The 18,454-nt window shown below is 48.3% G+C and overlaps 1 protein-coding gene across 4 annotated transcripts in view; it reads right to left on the bottom strand.

Moving 5' to 3' along the window:
* LOC144246640 (uncharacterized) overlaps nt 1–18,454 on the bottom strand; it is a 222,033-nt gene that overhangs the window by 159,554 nt on the left and 44,025 nt on the right. For all 4 annotated transcript variants that reach the window (XM_085583766.1, XM_085583764.1, XM_085583767.1 and 1 more), the window contains one exon: nt 7,820–7,885. In XM_085583766.1, coding sequence (XP_085439892.1) covers nt 7,820–7,885 — 66 coding nt within the window. The remainder of the gene's footprint in view (nt 1–7,819; nt 7,886–18,454) is intronic.

Raw genomic sequence — 18,454 nt, 5'->3', positions numbered from 1 at the left:
GCACCTTCTTTTCACCCAGCTCCCTCCAAAGGAATTGGTTCAAGGCTAAACTTTCTTATCACCTACAAGCAGAGCCTGACCTCTGACAAGTCCTATTACTTTGGGTTAGGGTGGGTCCTGCTACTCTGGTGGTTCAGAGCTAGAAGCTGATTGTTGCAAGCCAGGAAGGAGCATTCTGATTTTTGTGGTGTTTACAGCTTTTATCACAGAAAAATCCACCTGCGCCAGCTATAAAAATAGATAAAATCTCCCAGCAAAGCCTGCTTTCCTCAAGATCCCCTGTCACTAGTAAGTCCCTGTACTCTCTGGGAATGTGCCCCTAGAAGCTGTAAGGTTTTCTACCAGCTTAATCTGGCCTGTGATCCTGGTTTAGAGGAGCTCTGGAGACAACCTGAACACTGACAGCACGGCACGTGGCTGCGCTGGCCAGGGTCAGATCAATGCTTCCATCATCTCAGCAAAGACCAAGGGGAGAAGGAAGACAAGCAGGTTAAAAAGCAATCTTATATCTTTTTGCTCTGTAGCAGGGGGGATATTTTCTCTCACAGAGCACAGGAAGCTCTTTCATGGCCGTGTTTTCACTCCCTTCCAGGCATCACGAAGATTTTGTCCCCTGCAATGTAAAGTAGATGTGGAGGTGGCCCAAAGACAACTTGGAAGGAGGACAGGCAGTGGAGTCAGAAGCAGTGAGTGGTGCTGAGGGAGCTGCAGGAGCCCGAGGGCAAGGAGATGTTGGAAAGCCATCACAACGAAGTGAAGTTGTTGGAGGAGGGATGCCAGGGGTTGGCACCTGAAGGGAATGAGACTGCATGCAGCCTCCAAGTCTTTCAGGTTTTCTCAGAGCCCTTGTGCCACCAGAGAGCATTTGATGAGCTGAAAAAAACCCCTCACCTTGCATTTTAAAAAGTGTCTATCTCCTGCAGCCTAAGAGAGAAGAGGGTGGAGGAGGGAAAGGTGCAAACACCCCATACAAACTGCAAGGGAAGGAGGGAACTGAGAGACAGGCAGAACCTCAGGCTTGACTCACACCTATTGATGGAAATTAGATGAGTTTGCCTGCAACTGCCTCCTTCCCACACTTTTTTCCCCTCCCAACTCATCCTTTGATGCTACTGGATCCATTTTACCACACCTTGAAAAGACACTAGGGACTGGCAGGAAGGGAGCTCTCCCTTCCAGAAAGGAGGGGAGAGCTCCTTTTCTCATCTTTGAGCAAAGGGCTTGGTCCCACCTAAATCCCAGGGCCAGAAGCTGTGACAAGCCCCACATTCAGCAGCTTTTTGACCAGGATATTTCTCCAAACAAAGAGGGAAGATCCTCTGGCTGCCAGCAAAGGATGAGTTTCTGGTTCAAAACTTTTACAAATTTTTTTCTTCCACAAGTGAGAAAGAAATTCACTGAAGTTCACCTTTCAGTGAAAAAAAGCTCTCCCTGAGACAACCTGGAGTTCTGAGGGGAGATAAACCCAGGGAAGGCCATGTGGGACCGCTGGAGAGGACGAGAGCTCCTGCACACACTGCCATCCGTCACCAGCGTTCGGGTGCCCTGAGATGACATTATCACTGTTATCCTCATCTCTCCTTTCCAATTCCCAGGGAGTGAAGTGAAAAAAGAAGTTTTTGAGGGGCTGACAAGCACAAGTGCACTTTGACAGCACTACCAACACAGTGCCTGCTGCCTGTGTTCATTGGGACAGCTAAAAGCAGCAGGAACAACCTCAGGAGAGGCATGGGAAGACCTTGGGATGTGCAGGACCTGGTGTCTCAGCCCTACTGACACGGTGCCCCCTGTCCCCTCCACTCAAGATGAGATGCAACCCCTTTATTTGAGGATTTACAAGACACAAATGCATTTGCTGCCCCTATTTCTCCCTCCCTAAGTCAATCTCAGCTCTCAGCCTCACTGGCTGCTTGAGGACAACATTTAAAAACTCAAACATTCTTTTTTCTTTATGTAAGTAATTTTTAAACCTGTTTTTTGGTTCCCTGCTGCCTTCATGGACACACCTCAGTTCAAACTGTGGTTCCAATGACATATCATTCATCCAGGGCCTGAGAGGGAGCAAAGAAATTGTTCACTTACTCCCCAGACAAGCACAGGAAAGCCAATGTTCCCTCCCATTCCTGCTGTTCCATTAAACTAATTTTATGCATGAGGTGAGATCACATCTTTCCTAAAAATAATAGTAAGAATAATTGTAATGAATACATTTTTCTCCAGTGACAGCACCAGTGATGAGGTTTTGCTTTACCACAAAGTAGACTTTTCCAGAGAGCACATCTACAACCTGCCTGCTTAAAAACACACCAGGAACAGCCAGAATTAGAGGATGAAGGAATTTATGAAGTTTCCTAGATTATTCCAGAGTAGAAAGGTTCAGGAATCACACAAACCTGTTTCCAAAGCAGTGGATCAATACCTGTAGGTTCCACACACAAACTAGAATGAGGAAATGAACTAAGACCACTGAAGCAGAGATTCACAGATACTAACTTTGGGAAGAATTAGGCTTTAACAAATGCAAAACAGGACTCTGGGCACAGACACCAGACAGCACCCCATGGAAAAAAAAACAATATCCAAAGTGAATGCAGGAATCTCCAACCTGCACCTCACCTGCAGAGAGCTCAAGGATGACTCCTCTCATTCCTGCCAAGCCCCAGACCCCAGCTGTAGTGAAGAAGATGAGAGGGGAAGATAAACAGATAAATCCAGCCCTTGCAGAGATGCCAAGAAATGCAGAAGTAGATTTGGGGGGAGAGAGCACATTACGAGGAGACGTCTCAGGAGAGAGTCTGACTGTGCCACGCAAGAAGGATGGGGGGAAAAGCTTTTAGCACCTGTTTGCTTGAACTTATAAATAAGAAAAGAGGCAACTGCAGTTAGAGAGGGAGTAGGCACCAGTCTCTCCTTGAATACTGCTTGCTGTCCCCTTGGTGAACTCCACACTTGGCTGCAGCTGCCAGGGGAGGGAAGAGGCAGGGGATGGAAGGGATGGAAGGGATCGCATCCCGCTTCCTGCCGAAGGCGGCGCGGGGGAGGCGCAGCTCCAGTCACACAGCAGACACGTTTCCCAGGAAGGAAAGCTGAGAAACATTGCACCTATAATTAGAGGGTAAGAGGCACAAATACAACGGTGGAATTCAAAGCAGGGAGAAGTCCAGAGCAGAAAAGCAGAGCTTCAGCACAGGCAAGTCTGCAGCATTTCACCAGCCCTTGAACCTGGTTTGCTCTGCCAGGGTGATGCCTTGTGAAGGCTGAGCTAGAACAGAGCCAGACAGAGTTAAAAAATAAAGCAGGGATCTATTAGGAGACCTCAACGGATCCACCTCAGGCAGCACAAGAGGCCAGCTAGGGCTACACCCAAGGTGAACCCAAAATGATCACAAAAATGCACAACTGGTCATGGGGTCTGTCACTTTGATCAGTTCTGCTCCATTTGCACCTTGGGGTTAATTATCTAATTACAGCTCCAGCCCATGAAGTACCATCCTGCTTGTTTTTCTCTCTCCAGCCCACGGTGTTTGTGCTCCTGGGGCTGAGATTTGGATCATCTGTCCTTGGTCCCCAGCTGGAGAAGGAATTGTTTTGTCTCCCTGCTCTGTGCAGAGAGCCACCATCCCCGCATATGAAGCCCAGACCCACACACCAAAGCAGCACAGAATCTGAAAAACATAAAAACTACAACCTGAGGCATCAAAGGCACTCAGCATTCCCAACCAGAGGAATTCACACATCCATGAGGGTGAAGAGGGCCTGGCTAACAGAGCAACCCTGAGCATGTAGCCAGTGGGATATAGGAAAAAGCCCCTTCCCACAAGCAGGGATGGAGATGCTTCCTCCAGCATTTGCTCTCAGGGCTGAATATGTTTAGCAATGACTGCAGAGGGCTATTACAAGCAAGGTTATGGACACTGAGGTCCCTGATTAAAGATCTGCATGTGCTGTGCTAAGGGCATCTCTCTATTTGCAATGCACACACAAGGTCACGGAGCACAGGTCCCTCCAGCCAGAGGCCGGAATAAAACAGCTGTGTAACACAAAAGGGTGCCCAGACCTCCTTTTGTCCCTGCCACGGGGTGCCCTGAGCACCCCAGGCTTTGTTTTAGGTGGTTATGACCCAGAGGCAGCTGTGGTCTCCACACCTCCCCACCAGACAAGCCCAGCTGAATCAGCAGTGTCCAGGTCCTCCTTGGAGACCTGTGTCACTTGGCTGTGCACCATCTTGCAGGAAAGGCCACTGAAGAGAGCAAAGTCCTGAATTACAACAAGCAACAAATACCTGGGAAGGGAGAAAAGCAGCAAAGCAATTTGCAAGCCCAGTTCTCTGATCACAAGATGGACAGAGAGCCACTGCAGCACACACCATGATCTCCTGGATTTCCCACTGCAGAATTCTGGTTTTAGAATGCTGCTAAAGTTAAGGCTGTTGGCATCCAGCATCAGAGGGCTGGGCTTTGGATGGAAGATACTGAACACCAGCTCCTCACTCCCACTGGAGGGTGAGACAGAGATGGAAGAGTTTGTTCCCTCTGGTGTGAAGTTGCACCGTAACCTCTACTCATCCGGAGGCTCGAGCAAAGCTGTGCCAGGGATTTGACTCTGCAAGAGGCAAGGAACACAAGCAGTGCTGGATGAGCTGACTTCCCTGTCAGTGCCTGGGCTCAGACAGAGGAGAAAACTGGCTGTGACAGCCCAGCAAGTGCAGCAGCGAGGCCGTGGAGCGAAGCCAAGGCGCCGTGACCTCCCCGTCCTGCTGGGGACAGGGACAGGGGAGCGGCCGAGCTGGATCAGCCTCCTGGCTGATTCCACTGGCACACAGAGACAAGCCACTCCATCAGCTATTCCCCAGTTATTTTTAGCAGCTGATGACTCTCCTGGAAGCATTCCACGGTGGCAGGTCACAGAGATGACTGCAGGGGGACAAGCACGGCCCCTCTGCCAGGACAGTGCCAGCAGCAGTGGATGTCAGCCCAGGTTTGAAGGAGCTGCTGATAAAGGTGCCAGCAAACAAAGGGCAAGCTCCAGCTGCCATCCCTCCATCCCTATCCTCTCTTTTTCCTCTCACCTGGGGAGCACTGGGGTCTCCCTGCTGCCAGCTCTATCCTCACATATCCCAGAGGGGATGCTGGGCTGGCAGAGCAGGCACGAAGAGAGCCCTTCCTCCAAAACACAGACCTGAGTCCATAATTAGTACTGAGGAGGAGAGAGGCCACTGCCCCTGCAATGGGCTAAAGGGTCACGTCCTGGGCTGAGCTGGCAGCTGCTCTGCAGCACCTGCAGGCAAATTGAGCCCAGCAGCTGGGATCACCGCTTCCCACAGCCCTGGCCAGCACCTGAGTTGTCTTGGCATCCCTCTAGACTGCTTCTGGCCATCAGGAGAAGGAGCCCAATGCTTCAGTAGGGATTAGCCTGAAAACTAATGACCTTTTCCTTTATGCTACCAGATAGATACATCAGAGAGGCAATGCAGCTCCAGCAAGGAACTCAGCTGGGTTTTCCATCTCATCTAAAAAATTTCCCCCAAAACAGTGTCTAGGACAGCATCCCACAAGCAGTGCAGCAGGGTGAGGGCAGTGAGAAGAGAAGAGCAGCTAGAGCTGAGCACAGCATTGCCTCTGGGTTTGAGTTTCCACAGAATTATGGATTTACTCTCCACCTGCAGCCAGGGAAAATGCTCCCATGTCTGGCACAGCAGAGCTGGACTGGTAAAATCTTAATGTGGAGGCACCCCAACTGAGGAGAGCCAAGGTAATGCTGAATAAATGAGAAGGCATGAGAATTTCAATATTCCTTTGGCTGCTTTAGAACCCAAACCAACAAAGGCAGGAATTGAGGAAGAAAATGGATATTCAGTGCTTTGAAGTCATTCTACAGATGCATGATGCAAAGAGCTTAATCTGGGGGGAAAACAAGGCACAGCCAACTGCCTTGGCTTAAAAGGTTTGACCTGGCTGGGATCAGAATAAATATGACAGTGACAAAGCTGCCTCAGGGCCATATCCTGTGGGTCCGTGGGGGTGGAGAGGACTTTGGAAGGAGCAGGCAGAATTTTACAAAGTAAATTCTCCCTGGTTCACCCCCTTTAAGGTCTTGCAACATCAAAAAGAAGTTTGAACAGTCCCACCCAGTGCTGTGCCCACAACAACCCTCACCCCACTGCTGGGATTTATCCTACACAGCTCTAATCCCTCCCTGATCCTGCCAGGGCAGGGAGGATCCAAACAGAGCCTCCTGCAGGGCTGGCTCCTCTCTGGGGGGACCCACAGTCCTTCCTCAGTGACCCACCCACGAGGTTTGAGCACTCAGTTGCTCCCCAGCACAGGCACACTCTGCTGAGAAATTCCCCATTTTTATCCTTCCATAAATGATTTCTTCAACTTTACCTGCAGCCCAATTACACGGCATTAAGGGAGTAAAACACCTTGATGCATGCAAACTGTTGCTTTACTAAATTAGTTTGGTTGGTTGCATTGTTTAGGATTATTATTTTAATGCATTCTGATCTGATATCTGTTCTACTTTGCTTTGCAAAAAAAAAACCAACGGGTAATAATGAATCTCAAATCTGCAATAAGGACAAGTTTAGCAAAAAATGGGCATTAAGGGGGTTAGAAACACAAGTGTTTGAGCTGTGAAGCAGTGAGTAAAGAGATGAGGTGAAGCATCACAGCAAAGGGGGTTTATTTCCCACATCCCTCCCTCCCCAACTTCCCTATTGATCCCAATAACTAAATATGTAATTGCAATTAACTGCAGGCAGAGTAAAATTCAAACAGATGCACTTGCCAGTCTTTGGCAGAGCTGTGTGCATGCAGAACAGCAGTAGTAGCACCAACCCTGCTCCCTCATCAGGAGGAATTGTCTGGCTATCGGATGGAGCACGCACGTGGCTCGGGTTAAGCTGTGACACTCGGAGAATGTGAATGAACACAGGAGTTTTTAAAGGCCTTAGAAGAATTAAGCACCCAAAACACACAGGCTGGCATTTAATTCCCCTGAAAACCCAGTATTTCAACTACCTTGCTGAAAAGATTTCCTTTGATAATCCAGAAATCTGACATAATACCTGACAAAGACTTCTAATTTTTCTCTTTTTCCTCCGGCACACTTGGGATTCAACATTATGATTTGGTTGCAGGAGGAAATTTGGTCTTATGCTTCTTCTTGCAAGGCCTCCAACCTTTTGGGAAGTTTCATGGGGCTTCATTATGGTAATAAATGGAGAAAAGCTCCAGCTGAGGGGAACAGGTACAACCTGCAAGCAGAAAAATCCCTTTTCTTCCTCACACCCGCTCTCATCCATCCACTGCCCATATTTTTAGCAAAAAGTCAACTGAAATATTGAACTATTGCTGCCCCTAAACCCAACATCCAATTTCACGAGCCAAGAGCATCACTGCTGCCCTCCTGGAAGGATCCCTGCACGCAAGGAGAGCTCAGTCACCTCCCTGCCCCATCCCCTTCGCAACAGCTTGAGGGAAACCTGAGAAAAGGCACTTGAAAAGCCAGTGCAATTATTCTGAAGCACCTCTCATTTCCTAGTCCTAGAAAAAGCTGTCCAAATGGGGTATGTCCCAGAAAGAGCTGTGCAAATGGGACAACTCCCAGGGCTTAGGCTGCAAGCTACTGCTGCCAGCATCCCAAGGATGCTCAGCATCCATGGCTCCCAACACTCCAGGTTTTCCCAAAGCCCTTCTCCATCCCTGGGACAAGTTATTTTCAGGGGGCCAATGGCTAGAAATAGGCTCTGATTACCATTTTGTGCCTATTTAACCCAAACAGGGCATATCAGAGTCCCCTCCAGGGATTCTCTTACCTGTATGGGGCTTGGCAGAGACACCTTGGTTAGAAGACACTGACTGTCCCTCGTCTGGACCCCTCCCTGCAAGGACAAATGGACAAAGAAGGACTGGGCACAGAGATTAAAAAAAAAAGAAAACTAAAAAGCACCAAGAGTGCTGCAGGCTCCTGACCATGTGGAGAATTTATTACTGTTAGAAGAAAGCCACCTGCATCAGAAGGGAGCAAAGCCAGCAACCAAGATCCATATCAGGTGAGAGAAAGGAGGGTGGGACGTGATGAGAATTGGCATAAATAGGAGGCTGAGGCAGAAATCACAGGAAAATAAGGAAAAGAGAAAGAGTGTTGGGCTGCATGGCATCCCTGGGTCATCGGACCTGCCCCTCCTACTAAAAGCAGGAAGGGTTTTATCCCCCTCTATTCCCACAGGAAGGCTGCTCCATAGTCCGATTGCTCTCTAATTGTCAGAAACAATCTTCCAGTTTCCAGGCTGAATTTATTTTGGGCCAGTTTATGTACATTTGTTCTTGTGCCAATACTATCCTCGGGCATAAATAGTTCTCCTCCAGTGCTGCTCTGCCCTCCTCATCTTCCACCAGTGTATTTATAGGCAGCTATCTTCCTCAGCTTTCATTCTGCTAATTTAATTAAGACAGGCTTTCCTTGTCTCCCCTCCAAAGGCACCAGCTTCATTTCTTTTATCGTTTCAGCAGCCTTTTCCCAGCCCTGCTCTCCAGGCTGGCTCCAGCATCTCTGGGAAGAAAACGCAAGGCACACAATCACCAGCAGTGATCTCCCCTGCAAACAGATACTTGGGAGCCCAGTGCCTAATTGCAAAGGAGCAGAGACAGGCTGCTCTTTTATCCTGTCAGCTCTTCTGGATCAGTTAAGGATCATAAATAGTGCTGTGGAGCACGAGCAGGTCCCAGAGTGTTTGCAATGTGTTCAGTTTACATTTCGGCTGAGTTGTCTCACTGTGATCCCGGACTCGTTCTTCTTTTTCCAATTATGCTACAGCACTTTGGGAAACCATACGATGTCCCTGGGATTAAATATTATCCTATTTGGTGCGAGACAGCAGCTCATATTGCAAAAGGAGAGATCTGTGGCCAGCAGAGGGGATGACAACAGGAGTTTTCACTCCTGCTTTTCCCGGGAAAAGAGAACACCATGGGATGTAAATATTGCTGTTTCCCTGAGCACTGGGGAAGAAGTCTAACCCATGGACTTCCTAACAACTGAAGACCACAAAAATGTGGCAAAATATGGCAACATGGAGTGATCCTGTGCAGGGTCAGAAGTTGGACTTTGCTGATCCTTGTGGCTCCCTTCCAACTCAGCCTATTCTATAATTCTTTTGTATTTAGATACACGTCAAACAATGCCAATAACTTCAGATCTTTCGTGCCCCTTTCATTTCTCATTTTCTAGCTAGAAGATGGCATTTCCTTCAATACAAGTGAAAAGGGGACAGATTAATAATTACAGCCTGAGGATGATCTTTGAGGACCTATCCAACCTTACTGGTTCTGTGATTCACCCAGGGTACAGTTCAAACCTGGCCGTGAGGGAATTGCCATGTTCTTTCCATGAGGGGGTTTGTGTCTTGGTATGACATCTTAAGAAAAGCAGAGGCACAGAGACTCAGGATGTTGGCAGAAACACAGAAGGCTGTCTTTGAAGCTGGTAAAGGCTGACAGTTCAAACAGGACTCTGCTGAAGAGCAGGTCTGCTTTTCAGCCCATCTGATAATGTTTGTTATCCCAGCAAAAACTGTTCCCAGATTTGTGTAAGCACCTTCTGTCCCTTTCTCACCAGAGACCCAGACCAGCTATCAACAATTCCACACAGAATCCCAAACTTCTCATCCTCCATGTCAGTCTCCTCCACCCCACGGAGGTGCTTGAAAAGGACATATTTCCCCTTCTCTTTCCTTGCTAGTTTTGTCATCCTGACAAATGGCTGATGTGTTGGTTGAGTTTCTAATGCTGCTGGAAGTGGTCGTGACTTTTGTGTTTTCCAGCCAGCACCATCATTTCCACAAAGAAACGAGACATCAACCAGCAAAAGCTGTCCCTGGCACCACGAAAAGCAGAGGGGAAGGGATACAACACTGTTTCCATGGCCTCTCCTGCAGGAGACAGCCCTCTCCTCCAGGACCCCGCGTGACAGAGCAGAGGAACAGGGGATTGTCTCCATGTGCCACCACATCCCTGCTGAGCAAGGCACTGTTTCCACAGTGTATCCCCAAACTGCTCCTTGCAGACCATTTCCTGGGATGCTTTTTGATCACCCAGCAAGCAAGGCAGGCTCCCTCCAGCCAAAAGGGAGAAGAAAAGGTGCAGCTGGAGACCAATTTGCTGTAGCGCGACCATGAGAAATAACAGAGAAAAATGGAAATATCCTCCAAAAATCCCCAGCTTTTCAATAAATAAGGAAAGCTGCTGTCAAGATGTAAAATAGGAAGGTGTTATTTGTAGGAAAACAAATTGTGGTGGGGTGCAATAGAGCCAGAGGAACAGTCAGCCACAGCCTCTCACTCTCATTTCTTTGTGGAAATGATGGTGCTGGCTGGAAAACACAAAAGCCACAACCACTTCCAGCAGCGTTAGAAACTCAACCAACACATCAGCCATTTGTCAGAAAGACAAAATTAGCAAGGAAAGAGAAGAGGAAATATGTCCTTTTCAAGCATCTCCACAGGGGATTGCAGAAACTGGGTGAGAAAAATTAGGCAAATGGCTGGAATCCTCCAACACACCTCACTTCATTTGTGATTTTACACCTCTGGGTTGTTGGGGATTTTCTGAGTTTCTGCTCAAAGAGAGAAGTGCCCAATGCAGAGGACTCAAGAAGGTCTTGCAACAGGCTCTCTAAGGTAGAAACAGGCAGATTTAGAGCCAGATTTTTTAAGATCATTAATATCAAGAGAGCAATTGAAAAGCATCCTGCATGGAAAAATAACTTTTAATTGCAGTGTGGCAATTCCTATAACCTGTCCCCTTCTCCTGCAAGCAGCTCACAGGGGAGAGGGCTGGCCAGGCTTCCCCTGGCCACTGCTGAGGAAGGAGATGGATAGCCAGCCCCAGGGCAGCATGACTTATTTCCCTCTTTATCCAGAGCAGGAAAGTGGGGTGGAAGGGTGGCAGCATCCCAGGGTGTGGGATTTGTCTTGTTCCAGCTCAATGTGAGCAATTAGTGACAGCAGGCAGGAGGAGGTGTCACGCTTTTGACAAGGGTTATGTGTTGCACCACAGCTGGGGAGCCAGGCAGGATGAGCCCTTTCTTCCAGAACAAATTATTTTTTATTTTTGTCCCTCCTTCAGGGATCTCTCCTCTTCCCACAGGTGGAATTAAGGTTCAAACAGTTGATGCTGCCCAGGTGTGGTAGAGGAAAAGGAATTCTTGATGATGAAGCCTCCAACCTTCCTGAGTTTATGCTTGCACAGCCTGACCCAAGTAAAAAAGTTCCCAGAAAAAGTTTCTTTCTAACTCACAAAGCTCAGTTTAGCTCTTGAGATCGATCCTTAGTTCTCATTTCCATATTGTTATCACTCCCAATTCAATGCCCATAATGCTGAACTCTAATCTTACAGTGAGGCTGCAAAGGGGATGAGTAAGAAATCACTAAAACTTCACCACTTCCCATGGAAAATCCTCCTGCAGTCTCAGTTGTCAAGGCAGGTTAACAACAGTCTGGGGCCTGGTGGTTTAAGGTGGTTTAAGGTTTTTGGAACTCAAACAAAAGCACCTACCATGACACTGTGATACCCACAGCGTGATGAATGTGTGAAGCTATCACTGCCACTGGCCATAACAGAAGTGAAATATGGGAAATGGTAAATCAGGGTGGGAAGGAGGAGGAGAGAGCACTGGAGGGGTACCAGAGGCACCGTGGTGGGGGAGCCCCTGGTTCAGTGAGCATTAATGGATGCAGAGATGGAAAGACTGGCTGGATTTTTCACTGCTCCCTCCAAACCAGCTGCATCCCTCACTTCAAAGGAAAATAAACAAGATCTCATCTAAACACATCACTCCAGTGCCCTGAGCTGCTGCCGAGCCCTCTGCTGACATCCCAGGATCTGGGGGGGGGGTGGTTCTCAGGCAAAAACTCCACGCTGGCAATTTTTTGTCCTGGCTCAGCCCCTTGCTCCAAGGTGGGAAGGGGGCATCTGCCTGTGTGCATAATTGGGCACATAAATAGGTCAGCACCAGCTCATGGGGCTGCTGCAGACACGGATGCATTTTTCTTGCATCCTTAGGCAAGCTGGAAAATGTCACTTCCCCGCTCAGTGCTCACTAAACATTTTGCTGCCCTCAGTGCCCACCTGCTTCGTGCCTGCAGTTCTGGGAATAAGCTGTAAGACTAAGAACAGGTTTCTCTTTTTTCATGCATTTTGTTTGATTTTGGTTTCTTTTTTTTTTTAAAGGCACACAGAGTGATTTAGAGCCCAAAACAGGGGCCAATGCCTTGACCCACTTCTCGTCCTTGTTCTCACCTGCACCTCTGCAGCATCCTTCCCCTCCCTTTTTATTTTAACTGTGTAAGGGAAACTCCTAAACCAGCAAGTTTTCATGGGAAGTTGAGGCCAAAACAAAGCCCACAGAGCAGAGAAATGCCTGCAGAGGGGTGAGAAGCTATTGCACATCTCAAGGGCAAAGTCCTTGGGAGATGGAGGGAGCTGCCTGGGCATATCTGCATGCAGAAGGAGTTGCACACATCCCAGAGGGGCTTCTTTCCCTTAGACCTGACTCCTCCATCCCTGGGGAGGAACACCTGGAACAGGAGTTAAGTTCTCAGGCAGGTTTTTGATGCTGAATCCTGAGCTAGTTAAAGCAAGAGGATTTGGGGAGCAGGCTCACAACCGTGTTTGAAACAAGCACGGACGTGGCAAATCCTTCCTGACCCTGTGTGAAGGTGAGGGGAGAAAGTTGAAAAGGATGAGTCCAAGAGAAGGAAAGGAGCAGGGACACTGAACAAAGCTGAAGCTCTCCGGGAAGGTAGAAGGCAGCTGAAGATGCTTCAAAAAGGACTGTGCTTTCTATCTCCTAGCAACAGATGCCAGCAAAAAAGGGAAAAGAAATACAAAACAGCCAAGGGAGATGGTCAGGAGATAGTCTTGGCAGAGGAAATGGGGATTTTGCCAAGTCTCACCCTGCTGGACCCTCATCCCTCCCCTCTTGTGGGCACGAACCCGTGCCCTCATCCCAGCCTGGCTATTTTTGCCCCCAGTGGCCGAGGTAAGAGGTTTGGGTGTTTTCAGCCCCACTCAGCCCCTCTTGTTCTCTCTCCCCAGCATAACTTGGGGCAATAGGGGCACAAGAGCTGTGCAAGGGCAAGCAAACATCTTGGTAGCTTAAAAGAGGACCCCAAAATTACATGTAGGATGATGCTCAGCTGAGAGCAAGCACTCTGGGGTCTTCTGCTGCTCAGTATTTCAGGCTCCATCTGCTTCCCTGCAAGTGCATCCATCTGCAAACAGGACAATATTTACAGACCCCAAAGCATCTGGCACCAGGATGCTTTAACCCATTAGGAAGTGGCTGGAGGACACCACACTCAGGGCTTTTAAAGACATTTGGAGGGGGAAAAAAAAAAATCTGTGTCTACAGGAAAATCCCCCCTTCCCATCCCTGTATCAATTACAGAAGAGGCATTAAAAGGTTTTAGTAATGATTTCTTGTCAATAACCTGGATCTTCAAGTCCCAGCATTCTTATTCAAACTCTCCTGGGAGCAAGACATCCCAGCAAAAAGGGACACACCACAGACACATCACAGCAAAGGCAGAGGAAAGATAATAGAAAGGAGATATTGGGCAGAGAAAAAAAGATCAGAGACAGCAATCTGTAGGAACAGAGACAGATCACGAGCTTAAAGGAAGGTGATTCTTCACTCTACGCCTATACAAATGATTTTCTTCCCTCTGCAGCTCCCCCCTCCCCTCTCCCCTGATGATTTGAAGGCTTTGGGAGCTGCAGTAAGTGTGACTGTTTTTCTGCACAACTCAGCCAAAGATTTAAGTAGGCAGGAGTAAAGCACTCTCCTTTTCCCTCAGCGTTCAATAGAGAGAGAGGGGGGAAAAAAAAGATACCAATAAAAAAGAAAAGAAAAATCAGGAAAGAGTCCAAACTGCAAATCGTTAAAAGAAAACACAACTAGGAACATAAAAACCAAGAAAACCAAAGAGATGGAGTGGAAAAATACATCCTGGTGATCCTTCCTCCCTCCAATACTTCTCATGTGCATAAGGTCTTAAAGCAGAGATTAATCTGCAAAGCTGCTGAGCCAGAGCTGGACAAACTGGCCTGGGAGGAGCCTTCTCCTCCAGATCTTCTGATCATTCTCAGGAAGACCCATGGAAGGATGCTGGCCCTGGGTTTGCTCAGCCCTTGGGTGACACAGAGGGGGGCACAGGGCTGCTGCTGGGTATAATAAGGCTGCTCTGTGCATGCTGATTATCAGCTGATTATCAGTTATCCTGCTAATTCAGATCTCTGGGTCCAAAACCCTTTTTCTGACACTGCAAAACCTCCATATGAGGCTGTTTGAGGCTTGTGTTGTGGAGGTTTGGTGACACAGCCCACTTGCTGGCCTGGTTTCCTGAGGAAAACAAGGAACACATGGTCACAACAGCCATCTCTCCTTGCCTTCACTAATCAGCTCCAAACCTGTCAGCCCATTTTTACTCCAGCAAAAAAACCCAGCAAAAAACCACCAAGCCCAGAGGAGATTCTCAGTGGTACCCACTGGGCACCACAAGTGTTATCCTCCCCAGGGAAAGCAGGAAACATTTTACAATTTAGAGGAATTCCTACCAGGAGAAATCACACAGGAACTCCACACAGAGCCCAAGCACCAGTAAAAATCAGCTTTTTGAGCCTTGCAGATCATGGGATGGCTCATTTTCATTACACCAGGAAAATTCAGTGGGGTGGAACAGAAGAAGCTGCAATCAGAACTCACCCTCAGACACGTGATGTTGCAGGAACATATTTTTTCTGTCCTTCCCATACTCCAATGGCATTCCCAGCTCACAGAAACAAGAATATTGCAGGATGAGGGCTTGGCTAATTATTTTCTCTTCTTTCCAAGACCCTCATCTTTCATTGCCACCAAACATTGCCTGGAACCCATCCAGAACTTTCCAGGAGCAGGCGTCTTGAGTGTGCATGCCTTGCAGCTTTTCCATTCTTCTTGATGTTATAAAACTGTCTTGTAAAAGCAAAATTAAAGGCTTGAGTGCTGGCCACAAAGCCCTTCCCACGGCCATGTTTTCTGTTGTGTGCAACTCCAAGACAGAAGGAGGGGGGCAGAAGGGGGGAGAGAGCTTTATGCATTAAACTTCTTTATAAATCTATTGAAGGTATTTCATCACTTCCCGACATTCCTCTATAAAACCCACTCAGCTACGTTTACAAATTATAAAATTAGCTTTATGTGTAGGGTCCAGGCTAATGGCACAGCTAAATCTAGGGAGCAGGAAGATTAGATGCCTCTCCCTTGCCTGTGGTGGGATTTATTTTGCAGCATCCCTTCCTGGAGTAGAAGAATTTCCCTCCCAAGCCAAAGCTTTCAAAGGTCAAAAGAGTTTTGAGCACTAAGTGGAAAGTTTTGGAGAAGCCACGTCTGTGGGGAGCACATAGAGCTGGATAGCTCAGGGCAACCTTTGAGCTCCACAAAGACAAAACATTGCTGGGAAATGAGGGAACGCAGAACTGTAATCCCAGGCAAGAGAGTTCAAGCATGTGGGATGGATGGAGAGGGGTGCAATACTGAGAATATAAAGGGAAAAGGACCAGTTTTCATTAATCTCATTGTTTCCCACAGGTGCAAGCCTGGCTGCTGGGTTACATGTGCTTGGCACCCTGCCACACTGTTCAGGGAAGCCTTGGGCAGTACCAGTCTGCTTCCCAGTGCTCTCCCAGTCCTTAGCTGTAGCTCTGGGCAGGTCTCTGAGGAGTGCTAAAAACCCATTACAGAGACAGGATCAGCATCAGTGTGAACTCAACACAGCACAAGTGCCAGGAAGGGAGGGGTGAGACACTTCAGCCTCCCCTGCCCAGCCCACATTCCGTCTCCAGCCCCTCTCCAGCATACAGAAAGAAGCTTGATTCTGCTCCCCTGGTCCACAGGGTGCTGTCAGCTCCCTAGGGCAGCCCAGGCCTGTGAGGAGGGGTCTTATGGCAGAGAAAAGTCACCTCCTGATGCTTTTGGGCGCTTGCTAATCCTCACAGTGCCAGGGATCAACTCTGCAAGGCAGGAGGGAGCACATTTCACCAGTTCCCTCATGCTGGAGGAGGAAACAAAAGCTAATCAGCCTGAAGCACAGGGGGCATGAAGGAAACAGGCATCTTCAAGCTTTACTTCTCTGCTCCCTTTTAAAGAAAATAATTTCCCTCTGTAGAGTATTAATCACCACGAGTCAGCCTTAGGAAGAGTTATCCATGGAACTACGCAGGGACTGCAAGGACACTGTGTTAGAGCAAGATTATTTACTTTTATAACCTTTACAGAAACAAGAGATAAGTGCATTAGAACAACTTGCTCACACAACAGCAGCAGCTGGTGATTCATCCCTGCACCCTCCCATTTGAGATGCTGCTCTGGATGCCAAAGGCAGAGCCCACAAATCAGCACTGAACCATCTGGGATGGCTTTGGAAGGGGGTTTTGACTTTGAGGGGCCACCCAGGGCTGCCCACGATACTGTGTGGTGGCACAAGGCTGGTGCAGCAGCACCCTCAGAGCCTCCCACAACTCCTGCTGGGTTTTCTCTTCAGCAGGCACTGGCCACCAGCTCCTAAGCTCATCAGACACAAGCTTTTCAATGTCTCACATCGTGGGGAGCCTGCAAGAGGCTGAGAGCCCTCCCCTGACATCCTGACCTGCAGGATGCTCATCATCCATCACAACCATCACCTGACCCAACAAGTGAAAAACATCTCTGCACTGCTCCCTTCCTCTTCTCCCTGCCCTCTGATGAAGAGCTGAAGGTGTGCATTTGTTTCCCTGGCCCCCAGCAGAGTGGCCATGTCCAGAAGCCAAGCACCCAGGGGTAGCTATTGAATTTTGGGGAGGCGTTGCAATTTTCCAGCAAATTCACCTCCCCCCTCTGCCAGTCTGGGATTGGTTTAAAAAAAAAATCAAAAGTCCATGGAAAAAACACAAGTTACTTCCAGTCTCTGCTAGGATGAGCCACACCTCAAAGTGCAAATGTTCTATATCTCTCATTTCCATTTGCCCCTGAACTTGTCTTGCACCTCTGGAGGCATCTCCCATTTCCACAGAGCTTTGTGGGTGACATCCTGATCTACAGACACAGAAAGGAGTCTTTGTCTACAAGATAAGAGCCACAAAATGCAAATAAAAAGCCTCAAATAGCTCAACATCAAACAAGGTCCATATCTACCCTTTCAAAGGCATCCAGGCTGCAAAACACCAGAAGCAATGGCTTTGTTTGGAACATTAAATATGATACTAAAAACATCTCCTGTGCAAAAACAACGTGCATATGAGTTTGTTTATGCTAGAACTTTAATCTCTAAAATAAAAGGTCTCCAGAGCTTGTTTTAGGCTGAGAAATTATAACCAAGTAATGAGTCGAGGTGCATTGGGCTGGCATAGCCAGGTTTGGGTAGTGGGGGGCTACAGGATGGCTTCTGTGAAGCTACCAGAAGCTTCTCGTGGGTCCAACAGAGCTGGTGCAGCCCACGGTGAGGCAAAGTGTCCCCTGCAGCCCCTGGAAGCCCAGGTTGGAGCAGGGATCCACCTGCAGTCTGTGGAGGAAGGGGATGCTGGAGGAGGCTGTGATCCCGAGGGATGCCTGTGCTGGAGCCCCAGTGAGAGAGGAGAAGCAGATATTCCACTGTGAGTCCTCCCCACTGCAGCCTGTGGGCAGGACTCACTTTGGAATATTTCAAATATTTCCTTCCCAAGCGAAGGACCCCTCTTGCAGCCGGGGAAGGATGAGGAGGAAGAAGAGGCAGAGACAGTAAATGTGTGATAAAATGACCACAGCCCCATTTCACAGCCCCGGCACTGCTGGGCAGGAGCAGGGAGAAAATTCAGGAGTGAAACTAAGCCTGACTAGAAGGGAGGGGTCAGGGGGAAGGTGTTTGAAGATTTGGGTTTATTTCTCATTACACTACTCCAATTTTACTGGCAATAAATGAAATTCATTTCTCCAAGTTGAGCGCTTTTGCCCATGACAGTAATTCCTGAGTGATCCTTCCCTGTCCTGGTCTCAAGCCTTCCACTGAATTTTCTCTCCCCTGTCCAGCCAAGGAGGGGAGTGAAGGAGCAGCTTTTTTGGGCACATGGCATCCAGCCAGGATCATCCCACTACACAAGGTCTGAAGAGGCTGGGAATGATTCCCTAAAGCAGCAGGGAACTGTTGCAGAGAGTGCAGCCCTGATTTAATTAAAGCCTTAACCTTATTCCAAGCCACACAATCCATCCAGACATCAATATGATGAAAAGACTGCAGGTATCCTTAAACTCACCCAGCCACCTCATGAATCTCCTGGTTGGGAAAGTGAGGAAAAATGAACTCTCACTTCATTCTTCCATTTCCACACAAGCCTGAGCCTTTTTGCTGCTCCTGGGACAGGCTAAAGGGAGCTATTGCTGTGCAGTGAGCAAGGAGGAG

Source organism: Lonchura striata, chromosome 6 (genome assembly GCF_050655825.1).
Source record: "Lonchura striata isolate lonStrDom1 chromosome 6, ASM5065582v1, whole genome shotgun sequence".
NCBI lineage: Eukaryota > Metazoa > Chordata > Aves > Passeriformes > Estrildidae > Lonchura > Lonchura striata.
The sequence above is the reverse complement of the archived record's forward strand: the minus strand, read 5'-3'. Positions and strand labels throughout refer to the sequence as shown.